Below are 26,370 nucleotides of genomic sequence, written 5' to 3' on the forward strand. Positions count from 1 at the left end.
AAGTGATTCAGGGCCCATGAGCTTACATTCAGTTTTCTGCCTAATAACCAAATATTAAACCCTAAACAGACTGGAAGATATGATCAGCAATGTTTCATTGTAAGGTACAACTATTTTCTCTCAATCTCTCATAACCAGTGAGCCAGCATTTTTCAGCAATGAAGTTTTGTCTGTGAATCCAAAGTTTTCAGATTTAATCACTCCTAACCATCAGGTGCTGTCCTTCTGAATACGACACTTTTCATAACAGTTCTCGTTCCTTTAGTTTAATTTACCCTTAACCCCTTAACCACGGGGCGTCACTTTCGTGACGCTTGGGAGCAAGGGATCATACAGCGGGGCGTCACGTTTGTGATTCTGTGTTATTTTGAATTCGCCTGGGCTTTCAAGTGGTGGATTGTATCATCTATCAGTACTGCCAATGTCCAATACTAGTCAGCACTCCTAATCTCATATGTACTCCCATCCATTCTTGACAATTTAGCCACATCTCCCTGTTCTTGACTCCCCTCCCTACTTCCCCTCCATTACCTTCTCCTCTCGCCTGCCCGGCCGTGCTACGTTAACCCCTTAACTGCGGGGCGTCACTTTCGTGACGCTTGGGAGCAAGGGATCATACCGCGGGGCAACACTTTTGTGATTCTGTGTTATTTTGAATTCGCCCGGGCTTTGAAGTGGTGGCTTGTATCATCTATCAGTACTGCCAATGTCCAACACTAGTCAGCACTCCTAGTCTCATCTGTACTCCCATCCATTGTTGACAATTTAGCCATTTCTCCCCATTCTTGACTCCCCTCCCTACCTCCCCTCCATTACCCTATCCTCTCGCCTGCCCGGACGTGCTACGCTAAGTAAATCTTCCCTGGAATTTTTCACTGATTTCATCCATTGAAATAAGCCCTATGCCCTATTCTTATACCAAATAATATATACAAGAAAGAAATAAGGTAAGTGAGAGTGCCATACACCTAGAATTGGCTAATTATCACCTGACAACACCTCACGTGCACTCATTCGCTAATTTTCGCTGTTTATTTCCCATTGAAATATGCCGTATAATCTATTTTTGTAATAAAAATATATATAAGAAAGCAAGGGAGAAGCCTAAGTGATATTTACATTCACCTGGAACTACCTAATTATTGCAGGCCACCACACTGTATTCTATGCTAAGTAAATCTTCCATGGAATTTTCCACTGATTTCATCCATTGAAATAACCCCTATGCCCTATTCTTATACCAAATAATATATACAAAAAAGAAATAGGGTAAGTGATAGTGCCATACACCTGGAATTGGCTAATTATCACCTGACAACACCTCACGTGCACTCGTTCGCTAATTTTCGCTGTTTATTTCCCCTTGAAATATGCCATATAATCTATTTTCGTAATAAATATACATATAAGGAGGGAAGGGAGAAGCCTAAGTGATATTTACATTCACCTGGAACTACCTAATTTATTATGTATTGTCTTGGTTTCCTGCCAATCATTTCATTGCTATATATTAGCAGGTCTCATAGGGCTGAAGTTGGTAGTATTGGACCTACCCTAGCCAGGCGGCAGGAGGCCACCACTATCAGTCCACTGTCATCTTTGAAACTGGGAGTATGTCTGATTTGCTCCTGCTAACTTCCGTCGCTTTACAGCCCCATGCAAAGGGCCCTGTGACCTTTACCCCCTACTAAACCTTGTGTGGAAAGAGGTAAAGGGCTGACAGTTGATAAAGAGTGACTATGATCTTTTTATTGAGTAAAACAGTGCAAGTGGAATCATAAATAAAGTGTAAATAATGTGTAAACAGCAAGAAAGCAATGAATATAAATATAAGTGAACAGTGGAAAATAGTTTTATAAGTTACTTCAAGTGACAGTGCATAACACAGTGTAAATAAAATAGAAATGTAAATAATGTAAATAAAGTAGAGAACGTAAATAGAAATGTAAATGAGTGGTATTATAAGAATACGAGTATATATACTAGGAGTAATGAAAGTGAAAGTTTCACTCTAGCATGTATGAATACTATGAGTCATGAGAGTGAAGGTAAAAGTGACATTCACTCTCAATGCTAGTATACAGGACGAGAAAGTGAATGCTACGTATTTTACTGAAAGAAATTGAATCCCTACAGTGACAATAAACTACTATTACTGAAGGAAACTTATGGATAAAGACTGTAGATATATATAAGTGTTATATAGTAACAGAAATATAAACTGTGAGTGTTTTTATGAATAATAGACAACACTAGCGGCGAACGATCGGAAGTGGGATGGTCATACGCCCTCGTAATTTTCATTGCTTTCACAGTGTTTTTTTGGGGGAGTATGGATTCCAAACTATTTGAGAATCATAGATTAGTGTTTCTAGTGATAATATCAGGCTGTGGTAATCATATTACGAGTTGTCGGGAAGTGTAAAGTGGAGACTTCGTTACCCAACTTCAGAGGTCTCCACAAGTCCTACGGTACTCGACGAAGGCTCAACAAACACCCAAGAAGAAAGCTGAAGGTATGTGCCATAAGTATATGTGATTTTAATATTCTAGGACTAATAACTGATTTTTGGCAAATATTTTTAGAGAGTCTGTCGGAGCGCGAATATGCCCGCGGGAGCCGCAAGTCAAAGCAAAACAAGTCCGCGGTGTAAGGGTTAAGTAAATCTTCCCTGGAATATTCCACTGATTTCATCCATTGAAATAAGCCCTATGCCCTATTCTTATACCAATATATACAAAAAAGAAATAAGGTAAGCGATAGTGCCATACACCTGGAATTGGCTAATTATCACCTGACAACACCTCACGTGCACTCGTTCGCTAATTTTCGCTGTTTATTTCCCCTTGAAACATGCCATATAATTTATTCTCATAATAAAAATACATATAAGGAGGGAAGGGAGAACCCAAAGTGATATTTACATTCACCTGGAACTATGTAATTTATTATGTATTGTCTAGATTTCCTGCCAATCATTTCATAGCGTATATATTAGCAGCTGTCACCAGGCTGAGATTGGCAGCATTGCACTCCCCCTAGGCAGGCCACCACACACTGTACTCAGTTTACTGTTGTCTTTCAAGGTGAAAGCACATCGGATTCGCGCTTGTCAAATTCCGCTGCTTTTTAGCCCCATGCAAAGGGCCCTGTGACCTCTACCCCATACTAAACCTCGTGTAGAAATAGGTAAAGGGCTAAGTGACTGCTGTGGAATGTGAACTGGCTAATTTGTCAATGAAAATGATAAGAGAGTGACTACAATCTTTCTGGTGAGTAAAACAGTGCAAGTGGAAATGTAAATAATGTGTAAATAATGTGTAAACAGCAAGTGAAAGCAAAGAATGTAAATATAAGTGAACAGTGGAAAATAGCTTTATAAGTTACTGCAAGTGACAGTGCCTAACACAGTGTATATAAACAAGAAATGTATATAATGTAAATAAAACAGAGAATGTAAATAGAAATGTAAATGAGTAGTAATATACGAATACGAGTATATATACTAGGAGTAATGAAAGTGAAAGTTTCACTCTAGCATGTATGAATACTATGAGTTATGAAAGTGAAGGTGAAAGTGACAGATTCACTCTCAACGCTAGTATACAGGACGAGAAAGTGAATGCTACGTATTTTACTGAAAGAGAAACTGAATACCTACAGTGACAATATACTACTATTACTGAAGGAAACTTATGAATAAAGACTGTAGATATATATAAGTGTTATATAGTAATAGAAATATAAAGTATGGGTGTTTTTATGAATAATAAATGACAGAACACCAGCGGAGAACGATCGGAAGTAGGAAGGTCATACACGCTCATAATTTTCATTGCTTTCACAGTGTTTTTTTTTTTTTTCTGGAGTATGGATTCCAAACTATTTGAGAATCATAGAATAGTGTTTCTAGTGATAATCATATTACAGGTTGTCGGGAAGTGTAAAGTGGAGACTTCGTTATCCAACTTCGGAGGTCTCCACAAGTCCTACGGTACTCGACGAAGGCTCAACAAACATCCCAGGAGAAAGCTGAAGGTATGTGCCATATGCATATGTAATTTTAATATTCTAGGACCAATAACTGATTTTTGGCAAAATATTTTTAGGGGGTCTGTCGAAGCACAAATATGACCGCGGGACACGCAAGTCAAAGCAAAACAAGCCCGTGGTTTAGGGGTTAAACAGTTCCACTGATGCTTCAGTTTATTTTGAATTACTACCCTATCTGATCAGAATGCTGTATTAACAGCTATTTAAGCAGATTTAATGCAGTAAGACATTTTCATGAAGCTAAAAACAATAACAATAATACAGCTTTCTTTTGTGTGTGTGTTACATCCACTGGTAAATGTTGTTTACAGATACTGAACAATACAGTACCGTAATATATTTAATTTCACCTGTTAAGCACTTCCACTATAAGGAGAAGCACAGTATTTCTGCCACTCCATTCTGTTTTCCTCTATTTTTCTCACGGTTTAACCACAATCAATGCAATTAATCTGCAACATTGAAGGCAATGCATATTTCCTTAAGACTGTGATCGGTAAAAAAAAAAAAAAAACGCAAAAATGAAACTATAGTAGTGATCCAGGAGATGTGACTAACTTATTTTAATAGCAAAAAAATAAATAAAATAATAATGATAATGATAATAATAATAATATTCACAAGAAAATACTGTACAGCAGATATGGGCAGTCCTCATTATAAGCTGCGGAAGTGTTCAAAATACCATAGTTATTTTTTTACATTTAATACAGTTAACTGAGAGGAACTAGTAAAATCAGCACTATATGCAGCAATATAATTTTACAAGGAAAATTTCTTCTTGAATCTCCAGGACAAGAAAAAAATCATAATAAGCAGTTTATAACAGGGATTTACAATCATATCTTGGTTTTCTAAAAGTTTAGAAGGGAAAAGCTGTGAACAATGACTTTCCATACAATGGGAAAATCTTCCCATAAATTACAAACAGGGGTGGGGGATTCAAGTACGGCAGCCAAATTTGACCTCAAACTTGTTTAAATGGGGGGGGAGGGAGAAAGGGAGTTGCAAGCACTTCACCAATTTTTACAATAGTTTTTCTCAATATTTACCACTCATGAAACTAATTATAATCAACAACATCACTGTACACAGACAACATTAACATAAACACTTACAATCACAAAATGTATGGTGTGCTCACATTTATATGTTTGTATCGTACAGCACAGTATACAGTACCCAATTTCACATAAAACATGACTGCTACACAGACACCTCTCTAGAAATGTTGTAGGAAACAGAGCCTGGGTGCCTGGAAGGCAATGAGAATGAAAAACTGCCAGACCACACAAGTACGGGTTACTAGCACATTCCACACATGAACAAGACAAGAGAAAGGGATAGTGCATGTGGTGTGAAAACAGAAAAGTAGGGCAGAGATACACAGCCTCCAAACACTAATTGTTCTGTAATGTGCTGTAGCTGCAATGCTTGGTTTTAAACTTTCACTTTGCAATTGCTCGTTTGTCTAAATGTAAGTGCGGTAGACTTTGCGGAAAAAAAAAAAAATGGGTGCAAAAATAATCTGCATGTGAGTGGGGTTGCAAAAATCTGGGATGAGTATAGAAACATGCCACTGTATTGTATTTTTCAAGCATGGAATTCTGTATCAGTTAACTCCTTACCTCATTTTCTTTTTTAAGAAATGCTCCAAAACTGTTTTTAAAAATTCGAAGATTTTATACGAAGGTATGTTGATACACACAATAGTTCAATTCAAGTATAATTTAAAAAGGTAAAAGTTATACAATACATTGGTTTAATTAGCCTAAAGAACTCAGCTATACAATAAATATTTAAATACCTGGTAATTAAATTTAAAAATGCAACCTGACACTGCATTTGTAAAGCATCATAATTGTTCAGAAAACACGAAAACAGTCATAATCAACTCAGATCTATGAATCCATGTAAACGTTTTCGTTCGTTTTTTAAAGGCTCCAACATGCTTGCATGTGTCGGCCTTGGTCACCTAATGGCGGCTCTCCACGCTGCACGATCCATTGCAGCCTCCCTGTTCAGCTGTGGTAACCTAAGAAGTTTGGCTAGAAATGAAAAATATACATACAGTACTATATACTGTATATATATACACTCAACCCTTGGCTATCACAGGTTCTGGTATAGAGTATCTCGCTATCACGCCTGTATAAAAGGAATACCCAAATATCTTTATCATGCACTAAATGCCTACTATCGCGCACTGGAAATGTTTGAAAATTTCAAAAATGCCGGGCTCCAGTGCTCTGCCTAGCCAACAAAAGATTCATTCCGTGATTGGTCGTGTGACGTCAGCGCCAGCTGAGCACTGATTGGCCGCCCGACCGAGTCTCATGCCCGCCAAACCATTCAAGTGCACACCCTCAGACCATGAACAGAGATAGCAAGAACAATAACCTTTTTTGTGATATGACCATGGCCAACATACCCCTTCCCCGTCCCCCCACCAAAGTAATGCTGTGGCACCTGGCAGGGAAATAAAGAAGAGGAAGAACCTAAGTTATGCAGACAAACTGGAAATGTGAAACTTATAGACAATGGTGAGACCAACTGAAGTGTGGGGAAGAAATATAACATCAGTGAATCAACTGTGAGAGGTATTTATAAGAATCATGATCACATCATAAAACACGCTCATTTTTGGACTATTATATGTTAATATGTGGTACAAAAAGGGTATCTTAGGGGTAAATATTAAGGTCATGGCACCAATTAGAATTTTACCATAAATTCTTCAATTCAGCAATCACGGTTTCGGCTATATCGCAGCCATAGCGAGACCAATTGGGAGTGATAGCCGAGGGTTGAGTGTATATATATATATATACATATATATATATATATACAGTAGAACCTCTCTCATTCGGACTATATGGGGGGAAGGGTTGTCTGAATTAGCAGATTGTCCGAACCATCAGGGTAATCTCCAGTTCATACCAAGAACTATCTACATATGGTATGTTTGTTAATTATTAACATACGTGGCATATGTCACCCCTACGTAACTGCAAAAGATGAAAGGATACTAAAATAACCAAACTAATCATGTACGATAGTTTTGTATTGCATAATTTACAGGTTAGACCATGGCAAGAAACTAGCCTACATTTTAAATTGTAGTAAGTGACTAAGGCCCATGTAGGCAAAAAAATAAATTAATTGACTGTAATATATGGAATAAAAATAAAACTTATGTAGGCAAAAAATACATTGTCATCTTTGGCATATTGATAATGCCCATATGGGCAAGAAGCTGAGGTTTGATGTACAAGTGAAGCACATTTAAGTACAAAAAATAACCTTCAGTAATCATTAAACACTGCAGAATATTCTGACCCATTTTTATGTAAGCAAACTCCTCCTTTTAACACCTTTATTCATTGCAGAAGCTACACTTGCATGAAAAGGCATGGTAAGGAGGATTACCTTTTGAAATAGCGTAAAAATATAAATGGCTGGTGAACTAGTTGATGGAACAAATGCTAGCGTGTGTTTCAACAGGCGCCCATGTTGCGACCTAGCGTGATCCAAGGCTAAACGAATGACGATCGCTTTCCGTGCCGATACTGAAAATGACTTTAGAATTACTTTCAACATATTTTTAGAGCTTATTATTTTTAAATTTTGTCCGAATTAACAGAAATCCGGATCAAAGGGGTCCGGACCAAAGAAGTTCTGTATATATATGTATATATATATATATACTGTATATATATATATATATATATATACATACTGTATATATATATATATATATATATATATATATATACAGGGGGAGGGGAGAGGGAGGGGAAGGCCAAGGATGAGATGGAGGGATGGAGTGGAGAGGTATATAAGAGGAGGGTGTAAATTGGGAGCAGGGCAGTGAAATGGCGGGGGACAAGGTGAAGTGGAGGCGATTTGTTTGTGGCCACCCCGTATAAGGGATTTAAGTGTCTGGCAATATATATATATATATATATATATATATATATATATATATATACACACAGGTGTTCCTCCCCTTAAAAGGTTTGCTGTAGCGCGATACTGCTCTAACGTGGCACGATTTTGCAGATGGAAATAAACATTCTAACGTGGGCACTGTTAGCATAACGCAGTAATTTGAATCCTGAGTCGAGCTGAGTCTCTCAAGGAGTTCATCTTTGACTGCAACCCTTCCTTTCCAAGAGGTAACAATGTGATTAAACAGATTGTTGATGAAGTTAGCATCTACAATCATATGCACATTGACCAAGAAAACTGCCGTAAACAGTCACTGATCACTCATTTACTTCGCCAGACAAGCTGCCACTAGTCTACAGCAAGAGGATATCCAGCAACAGCAGGATGAAGAACCTATGGAGGACCTAGAAAGTAACATTTGGAGTGTTGCTGGTGAAACAGACTGATGGATTTTATTGTGTGTTCTCCCCCTCATCTCCAGTGACATGTCTGCTCTTCTCACATAAGGTACAGTACTGTACAATAAATAAAAAAGTCCTGTATTGACCTAATGTATTTTTTCATCCATCCATCCATCATCCAATCCTACGTTGCCCCATAAGGAGCGTAGAAGCCTGGGGCTAGGCAAGTTGGTCCTGACATTTAAGATGAGACTGACCAGCCTCACTCAACCCTGAGTGGCATGACATAAGCAATCAACCCCAACCACCAATTGGATATAAACCTTCATTGGCTCAATCCAACTGGAGTGCCATAATTACCCACTGACCCACCAGGAGCCAAAATTTGGTTATACGGTTACCACCCAGCATAGTAAATGGTTTCCTAGTGTACAGGAAACCATTTGGCTTGTCACTCAGTTTAAAGTCACCCACAGGCAGAAGTAAGAGGAGAGAATGAAGGAAAGAAAGTCAGAGGAGGGAGTGTAAAGTCACCCGTAGGAAGAAGGACGAGGAAAAAATGAAGGAGACAGAAGAGGATGGAAGGAAAGAAGGATGGAGGAGAAGAAAGGGCAGACACCCGAGAGCAGCACTACATTGAGTGAGTGGATGGTGAACACCCCCACCTACCACATGAACCATATTAATGCTTTTAGGAGGTTAAAATTGGGAGGTATAAAAAAGTTTTGCACCACACGGGGGGAAAAAAGTGGACTCTGGGCAGGGGTGCAGAAGAAAATAGGGGTTTTCAAGAGTCCCTCTAACTCGACATTTGTCTAACGCAAGGATGGTGCGGAAGCAAAGGACCGTGTTAGGGAAGGAACACCTGTACATATATATATATATATATATATATATATACACACACATGTATACAGCGGAACCCCGGAATTCGTACGCCTCTTAACTCGTACAACTCGGTTTTCGTACTGCTTTTTCGTCCAAAAATTGCTCCAGTTTTCGTAGTGACCTGTTATTTGCACTAAGAGATGCGGCGTCATAGGTGCCACATGGTCGCCAGTCTGGCTTTGTCTTCTGCCAGCTATGCATCAGTCATACAGGCTCGATTAAACTTTGTGATGAATTACGTATTTTCGACAGAAAACTGTACATAATCATGGGCCCTGAGAAGTTTAGTGAGTCAGCTGAAGCTAAAAGTAAAGCAGTGAGAACAACAATTGAGCTGAAAAAGAACTCATTGCAAAGTCTGACTTTGAAAGTGAAACCAGTGTCTCCGGATCTTGCCATACATTATAGTATGGCGAAATCTACCGTTTCATCCATACTAAAGAACGGATTAATGCAAATTACTGTACATTATTCCTTAGGGAAAAAAAAAGATTCGGTTTTCGAACAATTCGCAACTCGTACAGCTTCCAGGAACGAATTGTGTACGAATTCCAGGGTTCTACTGTATATATATGTATATATATATACAGTATATATATATACAGTACACACACACACACACACATATATATATATATCCATCCATCCATCCATCATCTAATCCTACATTGCCCCATGAGGAGCGTAGGAGCCCGGGGCTAGGAAAGTTGATCCTGGCATTTAAGATGAAAGTGACCAGCCTCACTCATCCCTGAGTGGCATTACGTGAGCAATAATATACAGTATATATATATATATATATATATATATATATATATATATATCATACACTAAACCTTTTTATGCTATTATTCTCCTTTTTACAGCAAATTGCAAGAAATTGTATATCCTTAGTACTTCCACGTGTAAAAAAATGAATTAAACAAAATAAAGTGTCTGACAACTTGCAAAAGAAGAAATACAAATATGTATAAGAACACGTAAATATACTGTGCACATTAATGCTAATAACTAGACTATAAACATTTTCAGGATCCATTATATAAAAAAACAGTAAATAAATGCACATAGCTTAAAACAAAGTCCTCCATAATGACACCTTCTTGGTCAGTTTTTGCAATCAGCCATAATGTACAATGAAGAAAAATTGCTTATTCAAGTTTAATCACTTTTCTAAATTGCACTGCCAGTTTTGAAAATCTGAAGTATCAGTTTCATGTAGCAAATTGTGACATTGCAATATTTTTTAAAACCACTCTGATTTATAACAAGGACCAGCTGTAATTTACATACTGCTACTGTTCAAAACACTATATATGTAGGTATGAAACAGAAAATGGTCACCATTGCTTTTGAAGAAATATGCGTTTTGATCTACAGATTTACTTTCGTATCAACAAATATGAAAACAAGATCAACACAAATGTAAAAGTCAGGCCAGAAATACAGTATTGTGTCTGCTTTCCTTTCAAACTTGTTTCATGTCACTTTTTTTGAACATATATTGTTGAACTGACTGCTTCTCTTAGTAACAGAATATCTAGGAAGGGTCTTTTAGTCAGGCAGAGTGGGGATGAATCCTTTCCTGGAAATCTGTTAGACTTGGGGAAGAATTCAGTTGTATGGCATTTTGATATCAGTAATCTCTTCAATGAGTTGCATTCTGTAGTGCTGAGGGCTGCTTGTTCTACCACTTTTCACATACAAGATATATGAATCCTACAGTGCCAAGTCTAGAAGGTGCAAGATTATCTCATAGTAGAGTGGTCCCTTGAGTAAAGCATCTTTTTTTGTGTGTTTTTTATTACCATGATAGGTGAAATTATGACTTTTCTGACTGAAATGGCATCAGAGACAGCTACAACATAGGCCTGTGTGACATCACTCTTGGTTCAGGCCAAGTATAATGTCACTCCAGTTAAGTGTTGTCAGCTCCCACACATGTGTGTTGTATGTTGTATGCTGCATGTGTTTTGTATATGTGTCTGTATCCATCAGCTTATAACATTTATACAGTGGCAAGATGCTCGGGAGAATAACAGTGGAGACATAAGAGAAAGACTTCCCAGATGAATGCTGTCACTTTATTTGACAAGCCATGGACCTTCTTCCCTCACTTTTTTGCTAAAGGGAAATCCACTATGCCCTGCTACTCCCCCAAAGTGTTGTTATTTAAGTTCATCACAGTTTAGCTTCTACCTTCACTTCTCTTTGCTTTTCTACTCCCAATGTTGTAGCAATGTGCAGGGTACAGTGCACCTGATAGCTATGAACATACATTCTTTGTAGGACACCATCTCCCTCTTCTTCAGTGTATACTTCTTTGATGTCCAAAGTCATGCCTCTCTTGTCAATTTGGCTGTTTCATACGCTATACTGTACAGTAATTTCTCACTCAATTTTGCAGATGAATTATCAAAAAGTATTTTATTAAGTGAATTGCATTATGAGATGGTAAAGTGCAAACCCATTACAAGAAATAAGTGATATACCAAGAATAATGCACCTCCTGACAACTCATTACTGAACAGTTGTGCATTATTTAGCGACGCTTTGCTGATAACCTGTTTTATAATGAAAAAATGTCAGGTGAAAGTGAGTTAAACAAGGAATTAACATTCATTTGTATCTCAGTCACTCCATTGTGGAGATGTGTAATAGCTATCCACAATCAGGCAGAGCCCTTAATCTTCACAGGTTTGGTAAGGGACACAACCTGCGAACACACTGTGTGATCTTATCTGTCAGGAGAGCATGGTGTACTTTTCACTGTACAAATAACAAACATACCCAGTTTCATACTTATAAAACATGAAAACCTGTACACCAAATCTTTTTTCTTTTAGGTACCATACTGCATCCACCAAAGCATCATTTGTACAGCAGCACTCTCATCTGCAGAAATTGTTCATTCTGGTAATTCTAAATCCCTTTTCAGATTATTTAAACAGGGCCATATCATGTTCTGTTTAGGAGACTGATGGATCTGAGAGTCATATTCAAAAATCATAAATTTGGAAGTCCTGTCTGATTTAAAAAAAAAAAAAACTTCATATGACATCACCTCATGAAAGGATGGCTTGGGCACTTGATTTGGTTTCTTTACAATCCATTGCAAAAATTAGCATTTGTAAAATTACTCTAACTTCATCCCCAATCCCAGAATACCATTTGCCATTTCTACAGCCACATTCTCGGCAGCAGCCTCTTTCAACTATTGTCATATTAACTAATTCACCATATACGTATTTCAAATACAGTACTGCAAAACTTCCTCAAAACAATCATGATTCACAATCAAGGTTCCTTGGAAGGTAAAAACTGACTTAAAAGCAACGAGGGGCTAAGATGTTTTTAGCCTTTCGTATCAGATATCATCTTCGCTGTCACTCTCCTCAAACAGTAACTTGTGTTCCTAAGTTTCACAGCCCAATTTGATGCATCTAATTAATTATCCATGCTACAGACATCATCAGACATAATAATGGTGATTAAAAATGGTATAAAGAAATACGAAAAAGGGAGATGAAATGAGCGAGCACACCATACTGTGTCTCAGCTTAACTTGAGTCAGCTGAGCGGTGTTTACCAGAAGGCCGCGACAACTATTGGCAAAAAATAAAACTAGACATCTGCCCAAGCATACCTAGCCATACTATTTTGAAAAAACTTGACACACTAGATATCTCCAGATAATAATCTTCGGCATGTCATGTCAAACCAAGTACAGTACAGTATACCCATAAAATTCGTGGGTTTAAAATTGCTGCCATTTGACAAATTCATATGAGTAAAACTTCATACCTAAAGACCTTTGTTGCTGTTACTGTTTTGTACTGTACCGTATGTATTTATACCATATCTGGTTGAAGAATACCCAATTATAGTATATTCATTTACTTTTATTGTACACTAAGCCGTTAACTGTGGCGGTTTTCGTTATCACTGCAAGACGAAAACCTGCACTCCTGCTGTTATAGCGCATTTTTTCACTCAAAAACATTGCTAGCACAAGCCTGAGCTGGTTTCTGGCAACAATGATGACGTATTGTCCTTAGTATCTGATGGCTTTGAGGAATTAACCCCTTAACCATGGGGCGTCACTTTCGTGATGCTCGGGAGCAAGGGATCATACCGTGGGGCGTCACTTTTGTGATTCTGTGTTATTTTGAATTTGCCCGGGCTTTGAAGTGGTGGCTTGTATCATCTATCAGTACTACCAGTGTCCAACTATACTCAGTTCTGCTAATGTCATCTGTACTCCCATCCATTGTTGACAATTTAGCCATTTTTCCCCTGTCCTTGACTCCCCTCCATCATCCTCTCCTCCCGTCTGCCCAGCTGTACTGTGCTACGCAAATCTTGAATGGATTTTTCCACTCATTTTATCCACTGAAATGAGCCCTATGCCCTATTATTATACAAAATAATATATAGAAGAAAGAGAAAAGGTAATTGATAGTGCCATACATCTGGAATGGGCTAATTATCGCCTGGTAACACCCCAAGTGCACTCGTTCGCTAAATTTCCCTGTTTATTTCCCCTCGAAATATGCCGTATGACCTGTTCTCGTAATAAAAATATATATAAGAAAGGAAGAGAGAAGCCTAAGTGATATTTACATTTACCTGGAACTACCTAATTTATTATGTATTGTCTAGATTTCCTGCCAATGATTTAATAGCGTACATATTAGCAGCTGTCACCACGCTGACATTGCCAACCCTTCACTGTCCCTAAGCCACAGCATTCAGTTTACTACCGTCTTTCAAGGTGACACCATGTTGGATTCACACCTGTCCAATTCCGCCGCTTCTTTGCCCCATGCAAAGGGCCCTGTGACCTCTACCCCTACTAAACCTCGTGTGGGAAGGAGTAAAGGGCTAATTGACTCTGCTGTGGAACATAAACTGGCTAATTTATCAATGATAATGATGGACAGTGACTACGATCTTCCTGGTGACTCTAAAACAGACATGGGGTCTATTACTGGGTTTCTATTACTATTACTTTCATTTGTTCTCTTTTATATTACTATTGCTTTAGTGGATATCTATTATATTACTATTACTTAGTCATCTACTGCTATTACTGTACTATTATTATATTATTTGCAATAATGGCAGTTATTTAAAATAAAAATGGTTATCATTTTCAATATTGCTGGGAGGCTGTCCCATGTAATGCACAAGTATGTCTCGATCAGTAGGCCACTCTCCATTCTGTGTGATCTCCTGTGATGTACCTGCATCATGGAGAGCAGCCAAAAGATAACTAAGGTCTAAGGTGAGAAGGTTATTTTAAATGACAAATGGTAACCGGTATTGATATTGATTATGAAGCTGGTCAGAACTGTACATGTCACATGATCAAGACAGGATGGAGTGGCGTGCAGTAGACAAGGTTGCCAGCTAGCACAATTCTTGAATCATAAAAAATAATTTCTTATCTTATTTACATTTGGCAATACATATAACGTAGTGATATCACTAGTCTGTGCATTAACTTTGGGTGTATTATGTAACTTGTAGTTGGTTATTGTTGTTGTGGGAGATGCAGTTGCCTGATAGCACTGTCTTAACTCATTATCACTAGGTTGACATTGCATATATAATTTATTCTGTTGGCACATGAAGACTAAATAAGCATCTGTAATACGAAAGTAATATTCAGTACCATTATCTGTACCTTTGCCTTCTATTACTATTACTATTACATCCATGATTTTTAATCTATTACTGTTACTATTACTCTGAAAACACACTTAATAGTCTATTACTATTACTATTACATATTACTATTACTCCATGTCTGCTCTAAAACAGTGCAAGTGTAAATGTAAATAATGTGTAAATAGCAAGTGAAAGCAATGAATGTAAATATACTTGAACAGTGGAAAACAGTTTTATAAGTTACTGCAAAAGACAGTGTAAATAAAATGGAAATGGAAATAATGTAAATAAAATAAAGAATGTAAATAGAAATGTAAATAATTAGTAATACAGTATAAGAGTATGAGTATAAATACTTGGAGTACCGAAAGTGAAAGTGAAAGCTTCGCTCTAGCGTGTATAAATACTTGGAGTAATGAAAGTGAACTGTTCGCTCTCTACGCTAGTTTACTGAACGAGAAAGTGAACGTCTGGAGTGAAAATAAACTACACTGTACTAGTATTGAAAGAAACTTATGGAAAAATATTGTATATATAAATAAGTGTAACAAAGTACTAGGAATATAAAGTGTGAGTGTGTTTATAAATAATAAATGACACCTTCGCCTTACAATACCATTGAGGAACGGACGCAGGTGGAAAGCTCGTATGCGCTTGTAACTTACATTGCTTTCACAGTTTTTTTTTTTTTTTTTTTAAATATGGATTCCAAACTACTTGAAATTCATAGAATAGTGTTTGTAGTTATAATATCAGGCAGTGGTAACCATATTATGAGGTATTGGGAAGTGTAAAGTGGAGACTTCGTTACCGAACTTCAGAAGTCTCCACACGTCTTAACGGCAGTTGACGAAGGCTCAACAAACATCCCAGGAGAAAGCTGAAGGTATGTGCCATACACTTATGTAATTATAATATTCTAGGACTAATAACTGATTTTTGGCAAATATTTTTAAAAAGTCAGTCGGAGCGCGATTATCGCCGCGGGACGCACACAGCACACTCCCGACATCCCCACTGTTAAGGGGTTAAGAGATGAGACCTTACTCAAAGAGTTAATCCAGGGTGGTGGAGACCACTAGCATTTCACCGACTAGCCTTGGAACCCCTTACATCACACCCATCTAAAGCCTCTCTCTGGTAAGTGCTTCTTCCTAATTGTGCCTTTTTCATCACTTTCTATTAACCTAACCATGCCTATGTGTGTTTCTGGTGCTTACCATAACAGAATGTATGTACAGTAATTAGAGTGTCTAAACAGTCATAAAAGGGAAAACTTGAGCTTGTATGGGGAACCTGGTATCAACTAGGAATCCTAAATTTTCTATGCATTCATTTTCATGCAATTTCACTATCATGCACCATGTTCAATACCAGTTACATACAATAACCAAGGGATCAGTGTACTGTACTGTTCATTTGTTCACGTATAACCCGATATACAATACCCCTAGATGTGACACCCCAGCTTAGCCATGAGGATAGAAATACCGCCATACCCTGCCTAACAACGGCCAAACCCCGGTTCAATGATGGGTTTTTTATTTATTATTTTACCAAATATGATCATATTTTAAGACTTAAATTTTGTGCTTAGGTTGATTTATAAACTGTTTTTAGACTTGCATTAATGTGTCTCAGTCATAGGTGTTGTGAACACTGTCAATCTGGGGTACAGTTATATTTGAGGATCTTCAGATTCTATTTTTGGGTTTAGGTGAGTTTTAAACTGCCTTCAGGCTTAGTTTAGCTAATTTAAAAGCTACAGTATTTGGGGGTTTAGGTGAGCTAGAAACTTGTTTTTGGACTCATTCGGGTGGGTTTAGGATTTGGTTGGGGAGGGGGGACCCAAGGCTCAAAAATGCATCCCTATACTTTACATGTTAAATCTACCCCGATATACGATACCCCGCCTAGTGATAGGTCTTTACTTAACATCATTAAACCGAGGTATACCTGTGCTGTACAGGACAATGCAAATTTATGCAAGCTGTAACATCTGTTAATGGTGCTTTAGGTAAGTTAAAAACCTTTTAATCTGCTATTTCATTTGTTGTGTACAATGAAATATCTGGTGCAAACTTCTACATGACTATTAGTAAATGGAGGAGTACATTTCTGTTCATTGAATAAATATAGGTTTGCGAGGAATATTTGTGCATTTTTGGTATTCGCATGGTTTGGTGGAACCTAATCCCCTCAAATTTCAAGGGTATACAGTATTTTCACTACAAAAAGTTTTAAGGTTACAAAAAAAAAAAAAAAAAAAAAAAAAAAAAAAAAACTGACCTCTAGTAGCATAATCAAGATCTACATTGATGACCTTGATGGTAACAATGTCAACTGCCGTGAAGATCATCTTGTGCTTAATGGTCTCGGGGTTAATCTTGCCAGGGTCCTGCTGTGACACCACATGAGCGAGATCTACCACCAGGTCAAAGCTTGGGCTAAATGTGGTGAACACGCCCTCAATGATGTCATTCGTTGTAGTCTGTATCTGTTAATGCCAAATGCAAGGTCCTTTTAGTAGCACACTTTCCAAATTACTGTATTCCATTTCAATCTGTATATTGTACAGAAATATATTAACCATGCAACTATGAAGGATCTAAGCTAAGCTGCATTACAAAATCTGGCTGTAATAATCATAAGATAATTTAAAATACGTTATCATACTGAATGGAAAGACACATATTCTTTCTAACCCCTAACAATACTGTAATGGTTTTATCCTGAGATTAATAATATAATGAAAAAAAAAAAAAAAAAAATGATGTGACAAAGAATCTCCCAGCACTGTAGGGTCCAAAGACTACAATTCCTTAGACCAGAATTAGGTGGTGGGGACCATCATCCACTCACTTGATGTAGTGCTGCCTACTTCTTCCTCAGCCTTTATCATTCTTTTTCTGTGCCTGCCCTTCTCTCTTCCTATTTCTCCCATCTTTCCTGTCACTTCTTAGTGCTTGTCTTTCCTTTATAGGTGGCTTTACATTGAGTGACAAGCCAAATGGTTTCCTGTAGACCAAGAAACCATTTACAGCGCTGGGTGGTAACCATATAACCAAACCATACGTGCTCCCTACGTGTCAGCAAGTGGGTTGGTGGAGGGTTAGTGCCCCTCCCCGTAAAACAAATAACTCAAAGTCAAATGGCCACCCCTTGCGGGATTGTGGCGTCTGGCAATAGATTGATAGACAGAGACCAACCTATGCCCCTAGTGGTATTTTACATGAAAGAAAAACCTTTATCATGAAGAATCCCACTTTAATACAAGAGGCAAATACAGTACTGTACTCTATCACCTGATGACCAGGAAGACGGTGGTAAAAAGTCACAGACCCTTGCTATAACTTATCCTGGTAGAGAGGATACTGGATTTAAAAAACAATGAAGCCCACTAAACTTTCAACAGGTGTTACAATGTCCATTAAAGAGGGTCCAATTGAGCACAACACGTGTCCCCTACTCTTTTTACTCCAACCTAACCTGAAATTGCCCTCTCCCCATCATGACTATTGAAGTCTAATAACCAACCCACAACTGTTCCCTACCTGTCAACAAGTTCAACAAGTGCAACAAGTGAGTTGGAGGAGGGTTAGTACCCCTCTCTGTAAAACAACTAACTCAAAGACAAACAGCCACCCCTTTTGGGATTATGGCATCTGGCTATAGACAGACAGATAGATAGACAGACCCATTCCATGTCATGGAAAACTAAATTGGTGATTATTACTACAAACAAAAATATCTAAAACCACCAATTAATAAGAATAGTTATCTTTTGCATTCCAATTCCACTTTTCACAATCACAAAGGAGTTAGTTGAATAAAATGGGTATGCTTCCCCACAAAGGTACTACAGTTTTGGTCACAATTTTATCATCACAGCCACTCTGGATGATGACGATGACATGCCTTCAACATCATGTAGATATTACACCACGTAAAACACACTGGATACAACACCAAGAAACACTGCAAATGGATAAAAAAAAAAAAAAAAAGGTTATTAGGTTTGCTGTACACTTAGGGGACTGACCACTTCCCCTGATTTGGAGAGCAAAATACTGCAGACAGTACAGACACCATTCTTACCTCAGTTCCACGCTACTTTATCAGGCCTTGCAGTGAAATGCGGTGTCAACTGCATTATACTCACCCTGACAGGCAATCCAACAAGGGCTCCTACAGCTTGCATGAAGCGATGATTGTTGTACACACCATCTGCTGCTACCTGCCGCTCCCCTCCTTTACCTCCACGACCGCCCCTGTTACCATGACAGACACACATACACACAAACATTACACAAAGGTCCTCCATCAAACAACAATTAATATATGCTACAGCTTGGCACCAGATATTAACCATTACAATAAAACCTGCAGACTTTCCTTACGATATTATATGCATCATGCCATCTCTGGTACCTGTACAGTAACTGTATACAGTATGTATACAGTAAATATATACTGCATATATATATATACATACACTCAACCCTCGGCTATCACGGGTTCTGCTATAGTGTATCTCGCTATCACGCCTATACTGTATAAAAAACTACCCAAATACCTTTATCATCCACTAAATGCCTGCTATCGCACACCGCAAATATTCGAAAAATTTAAAAAGGCCGGGCTCCAGTGCTCTGCCCAGCCAACAAAAGCTTCACTCCGTGAATGGTCGTGTGATGTCAGCACCAGCCGAGTGCTGATTGGCCGCCCGACCGAGTCTCCTGCCCGCCAAACCATTCAAGTGCGCGCCCTCAGACCGTGAACAGTGATAGCGAGAACAATAACCTTTTTATGATATGACCATGGCCAATGTACCCCCTCCCCGTCCCCCAACCATCACCCAACATAATGCTGCGGCACCTGGCAGGGAAATAAAGAAGAGGAAGAACCCAAGTTATGCAGATAAACTGGAAATGTGAAACTTATAGAGAATGGTGACACCAAGTGAAGTGTGGGGAAGAAACATAACATCAATGAATCAACTGAGAGGGGTATTTATAAGAATCGTGATCACATCATAAAACATGCTCATTTTTAGACAATTAGATATTAATATGTGGTACAAAAAAGGTATCTTAGGGGTAAATATTGAGGTTATGGCACCAATTAGAATCATTACCATAAGTTCTTCAATTCGACTTTCACGGTTTCGGCTATAGTGCAGCCATAGCGGGACCAATTGGAAGTGATAGCTGAGGGTTAAGTGTATATATAATATATATACATATATCTATGTATATATATATATATATATATGTGTGTGTGTATATATATATATATATATATATATATATATATATATATATATATATATATAAACTGTATATTATACAGTATATCAGTATATGTGCGTACATATATATACAGGTATACCACGTTGAGTACACCGCTTCCCGTCCGATCAGCGAAGTTAAGCAACGTTGGGTCTGGTTAGTACCTGGATGGGTGACCGCCTGGGAACACCAGATGCTGTTGGCATCCCTACGTGTCAAGTGGGGTTGGTGGAGGATTAGTGCCCCTCCCTGTAAAACAGTTAACTCTGAGCCCTTGGCCACCCCATTTGGGATACATGGCGTCTGGCAATGAATGAATGAATGAAAAATACCCCAGTGTAACGATGCAATTGGTTAAGTAAAAACCCATCGTTAAGCGGGGTATCGGATCTTGGGGTAGATTAAACATGTAAAGTATAGGGATGCATTTTTGGGCCTTGGGTTTCCCCCCAACCAAGTCCTAAACCCACTCTATAACAACAAGTTTTAACCTATGAATTATGCAATTACCTTTTTTTATCCCACCCCATAGTGCACAAAAAATGAAGTAAAAAAGTTTTGGTTTTCAGATTTTGTTTACTAAAAACTTGAAGATTAACATCCAGGGCATCATCTGGGGGAGAGAGAGAGAGAGAGAGAGAGAGACTCTCCGTCTTTGCATAAGGCCATGCATAAATTTACGCAGGGGGTAGTGAGAAAAAAAAAAAAAAAAGTTTTTGTTTATCATAAACCTGAAGATAAACATCCAGGGCATCATCTGGTGAAAATAAAAAAATCTCTCTCTCTCGCTCCGTCTTTGTGTAGCGCTATGCATATATTTGCCTAGGGATCGAGTAGTTAACGGTGATGCACAGCCAGCACAGCCTAAGCTGTGGCTCACAAATCGACACCACCCAGCCTGAGCTGTAGCTCGCAATCTACCGGTTAAGGCCAATCGAAATGGCCTAACAACTGTAAAAAAAACCTAACCTAAGCCTAACACCTGTAATAAGTCACTAAAACCAACAAATATAATCTGAAAATCGTCAAATATAAGTCTGAAGAAAATCAAGCTTAGTAAACTTTACCCCAAAATGACCATGTTCACCCTACCTATGGCTAAAACACATTAATCTAATCTAAAAACAGTTTATAAATCAACCTAAATACACAATTTTATTCTAAAATATCATCAAAATCAGTAAAATAATCAAAACCCATTGTTAAACCAGGGTTTGGCCATGTCAGGCAGGATATGGTGGTATTTCTACCCCCATCATTAAGCCGGGGTATCGCAGCTAGGGGTATCATATATCGAAGTATTACTCAGGCAGATCCTGAGATATGACACCCCTATGTGTGGTACCCCACATTAGCGATGGGGCTAGCAACATTGCCCTACCCTGCCTAACGATGGCCAAGTCCCGTTTTAACTATGGGCTTTGATTTTCTTTTAACCGATTTTGATTATATTTTAAGCAACGTTGGGTCTGGTTAGTACTTGGATGGGTGACCGCCTGGGAACACCAGATGCTGTTGGCATCCCTACGTGTCAAGTGGGGTTGGTGGAGGATTAGTGCCCCTCCCTGTAAAACAATTAACTCTAAGCCCTTGACCACCCCGTTTGGGATACATGGCGTCTGGCAATGGATGGATGGATGGATTATATTTTAGACCTAAATTTTGTGTTTAGGTTGATTTATAAACTGTTTTTAGACTTAGATTAATGTGCTTTAGTCACAGGTGGCATAAACATTATCATTTTGGGGTACAGTTTACTATGTCTGATTTTTTTCCAGACTTATATTTGATGATTTTCTGATTTTGTTTTTGGGTTTAGGTGAGTTATAAACTGCTTTTAGGCTAGTTCAACTTGTTTTAAAGCTATTTCGGGGTTTAGGTTAGCTAGAAACTTGTTTTTGGACTCATCTGGGTGGGTTTAGGACTTTGCTGGGGGGGAAACCCAAGGCTCAAGAGGGATCCTCATACTTTACATGTTAAACTACCCCGAGATACAATACCCACCTAGCAATGGGTTTTTACTTAACCAACTGCATCGTTATACTGGGGTATGCCTGTATAACTTATATTCAACTGTAACGTACATACTGCTATTATTTATATATCACACTGCCCTAATTTTTCCATTCAACAACCTCCAAAAATAAATGATACCAAACACTATGGCTGACGAACTAAACAACTTCAAATGCTGAGCCCAGGATAAAAACCTATCAAGAATTATTTGAGACACTGTCAAATGAATTCTGTCAGAATATAAACTCCCACGACATCTTTTACATACCTGGTAATACAGTACTGGCCTAACCTGAATATGCTGTTTGTTCATCATAATCCAATCCTACGTTGCCCCATGAGGAGCGTAGCAGCCCGGGGATAGGCAAGTTGGTCCTGACATTTAAGATGAGAGTGACCAGCCTCACTCATCCCTGAGTGGCATTACATGAGCAGTAAACCCCAACCACCCCTTGGATATAAATCTTCACCGGCTCAATCCAACTGGAGTGCAATAATTACCCACTAAACCACCAAACGCCAAAATTTGGCTATGTGGTTACCACCCAGCGTAGTAAATGGTTTCCTGGTGTACAGAAAATCATTTCGCTTGTCACTCAGTGCAGAGTCACCCACAAGCAGGAGGAGGAGGAAAGAATGAAGGAAAGAAAGACAGATGAGGGAGTGTAAAGTCACCCGTAGGCAGAAGGATGAGGAAAGAATGAAGGAAAGAAAGACAGAAGAGGATGGAAGGAGAGAAGGATGGAGGAGAGGAAAGGGCAAACACCCGAGAGCAGCACTACATAGAGTGAGTGGATGGTGAATGCCCCCACCTTCCACAAATGTCAGAGATCAAAATAGGAAAGTGTACTGGGAGGGGATCATTACTGTTGGCAATGGTAACCCTCTACCAGGAGGGGGTGGGAGAGAGCAAGCCCTCACAACTGGGTGTTGTATGCCTTGGAAAGAATGTCTAACATATGGCCAATCTGAGGCAATATGAATTGGACAATCCATATCAAATCATGTTCTAGGGTCCAGGATCAAGTATTTCCGATACCAGGGATTTTTAACGACACTGAAACATGCAAGAATCACGGGCCAGGGAAATCCATATTTTCTTACTTTTCTTGCAAAGAAGATTTGAAAATTAATAAATAAGTTACCATAATTTCAGTGTTTCTGTAACTTTTGGTCACATCAACAAATGATGCACTGGTGGCTCAAAATTATCACATGATGAGTTCTGAAGCAATATTACTGACTTAGTAAAAGTAACGATTCTTTATCACAATGTGATGACCACGATTAATACAAGTGAATTATGTCTAATTACTTTCAAACTACAAATAATACAGATTACCCATATGTTATCTACAGTTCTTTCTGAATGATCACATACATAAGAATATCAATATTTCCCTCAACAAAGTTGAGGGTGCATCTGAGGGTGCAGACCCCTCCCCAAAACCTCCACATTATGGCCACCTATGTATCCCCTCCTCCTTCAAGTCTGTTTAACCCATGCACTGCAACGAGCAGCCACAGCCATTCTGAGGCGCAATGCAACAAACAGCTCCACCATTGTTTTGAAGTGGACTGTTGACAAATGACTAGAAACAGGTCACTGTCAACGTGTCACTTGATGTAGTACTGTCTACTACTTCCTTCACCTTCATCATTCTTTTTCTGTGTCTGCTCTCCTCTCTTCCTATTTCTCACATCTTTCCTGTCACTTTTTATTACTTTCCTTTCCTTTTCAAGTGGTTTTGCACTGAGTGACAAGCCTAATGGTTTCCTGTAAGCCAGGCCATTTACGGCATCTGTGAAATTTATGACAATTATGACAGGATATACATCACTGTCTTGTCATAATCATTTATGACATTTTTCCACCCTTGTTCATTACTGTCTGCACACATTCATTCATTCATGGGGGCAAAACTTATTTCCTGCTGTCATCAGCTATCCATTTCTTCTCCTGCTTAAATATTTTTACTGTCTCCTGAGCTGCATTCAGGCACTGTGACCATTTCAAAATGAATACCAACAAAACAACATCTGGTGTTACATCAGCTGCTCAGATGTGCTGAAATTCCAAGCTCCTCACACAAAACATAAGACAACGTATGGTACCTATTTACTGCATGTGCGATGAAAACATAAACTGGCAAAACAAAAACTTACATGGTGTAAGACTTTACCATATTGGCTACTATCTGGGGTGACCTCAGGCAGCTAATTTTATATATACACTGATCCCTTGGTTACTGCGCAAAATTGGCACCAAACATGGCTCGTAATAACAAAATTGCATGATAACGAATAAACAGAGCCTATGGGGTTTATCCCAACTGGTACCAGGCACCTAAGTGCAAGCCAATATTTCCCTTTTTACAACTTAGACCTGCTAATTTTTTTTCTTTTTATGCGAGCAAGAAGGAACTAAAGGCCATGAGCCTGAAAAACTGTTCCTTCCCAGAGAATAACAAAATACAAGAGAGAGCCAAAATCAAGATCCAATCATATCGCGATGCCTGGACACACTGCGTTTGAAAGACTGGAGATCATAAGAAACAGGAAATAACAGATAGAGGGAGACAGTTCCAGAGTTGACCTGTTACATAAATGAAGGAGTGGGAGTAACGGTTAACTCTTGCATTGGAGAGTTGGACAGAAAAGGGATGAGAGTTTGCTGCTAGACGGGTGTTACACACCCATGGTAGAGGTGGAGGAATGCAAGCAGACAGTTCAAAGGAGCAGTGACCATTGAAGTACCGACAGAAAAGGGATAAACATGCAACAGTGCAGCGAACCAACAGAGGTTGAAGGGAGCCAGCAGGAGGAGGAGAGTTAATGAGATGAAAAGCCTTTGTCTCCACCCTATTGAGAAGAGCTGTATGTGGGGAACCTCCCCACACATGAGAGCTGTACTCCGAACAAGGGTGGATAAAACCCATGTACAGAGTCAACAATTGTGCAAGGGTGAAGAAGGAACGGAGTAGGCTTAGCACACCCAATCTCTTGGAAGCAGATTTTACAAGAGATGTAATATGATCTTTCCAAGATAAGTCTCGAGTAAATGAAACCCCAAGCATGTTCACAGATGATGCAGGATTAAGCTGAATATTATTAAACATCAGTGGGTACCCCTGTGGAAGATTTTGTTGGGTTGATAAGTGTAAGAACTGAGTCTTTGATGCATTAAAAACAACAAGATTATTTTTACCCTAGTCAGAGATACGAGCCAAGTCTGACATTAGGTGTCCCATAGCATCATCCCTTTGTTGTAGTAACTGCTGACATGGACGCTGCGGGAACCGAATGGAAAGGTGAAGGGTGGAGTCCAGACATGGGGTAATAGTAATATGTAATACTAATAGTAATAGACTATTACAAGGTTTTCAGAGTAATAGTAACAGTAATAGATTAAAAATCATGGATGTAATAGTAATAGTAATAGAAGGCAAAGTTACAGATAATGGTACGGTATATTACTTTCGTATTACAGATGCTTATTTAGTCTTCATGTGCCAACAGAATAAATTATATATGCAATGTCAACCTAGTGATAATGAGTTAAGACAGTGCTATCAGGCAACTGCATCTCCCACAACAACAATAACCAACTACAAGTTACACAACACACCCAAAGTTAATGCACAGACTAGTGATATCACTACGTTATATGTATTGCCAAATGTAAATAAGAAATTATGATTATGATTCAAGAATTGTGCTAGCTGGCAACCTTGTCTACTGCACGCCACTCCATCCTGTCTTGATCATGTGACATGTACAGTTCTGACCAGCTTCATAATCAATATCAATACCGGTTACCTTTTGTCATTTAAAATAACCTTCTCACCTTAGACCTTAGTTATCTTTTGGTTGCTCTCCATGATGCAGGTACACCACAGGAGACCATGCAGAATGGAGAATGGCCTACTGATCAAGACATACTTGTGCATTACATGAGACAGCCTCCCAGCAATAATGAAAATGATAACCATTTTCATTTTAAATAACTGCCGTTATTGCAAATAATATAATAATAGTAATAGTAACAGATGACCAAGTAACAGTAATAGTAATATAATAGATAACCACTAAAGCA

General features: G+C 38.6%; 1 protein-coding gene and 1 non-coding gene across 2 annotated transcripts in view; one reads left to right on the top strand and one right to left on the bottom strand.

Moving 5' to 3' along the window:
• The window catches only part of LOC145407043 (uncharacterized), a 129,817-nt gene that overhangs the window by 95,910 nt on the left and 7,537 nt on the right, over positions 1 to 26,370 (bottom strand). The window contains exons 2-3 of the mRNA XM_080278067.1: positions 19,130 to 19,238; positions 17,257 to 17,464 (exon numbers count right to left, since the gene is read on the bottom strand). Coding sequence (XP_080134193.1) covers positions 17,257 to 17,464; positions 19,130 to 19,238 — 317 coding nt within the window. The remainder of the gene's footprint in view (positions 1 to 17,256; positions 17,465 to 19,129; positions 19,239 to 26,370) is intronic.
• Positions 20,345 to 20,463, top strand: LOC145407358 (5S ribosomal RNA). The gene has a single exon (XR_013898719.1). It is a non-coding gene; the product is annotated as a 5S ribosomal RNA (ribosomal RNA).

This window comes from Coenobita brevimanus, chromosome 72 (genome assembly GCF_032717465.1).
Source record: "Coenobita brevimanus isolate Jiangsu-jjx chromosome 72, ASM3271746v2, whole genome shotgun sequence".
In the NCBI taxonomy this organism is placed as follows: Eukaryota; Metazoa; Arthropoda; class Malacostraca; order Decapoda; family Coenobitidae; genus Coenobita; species Coenobita brevimanus.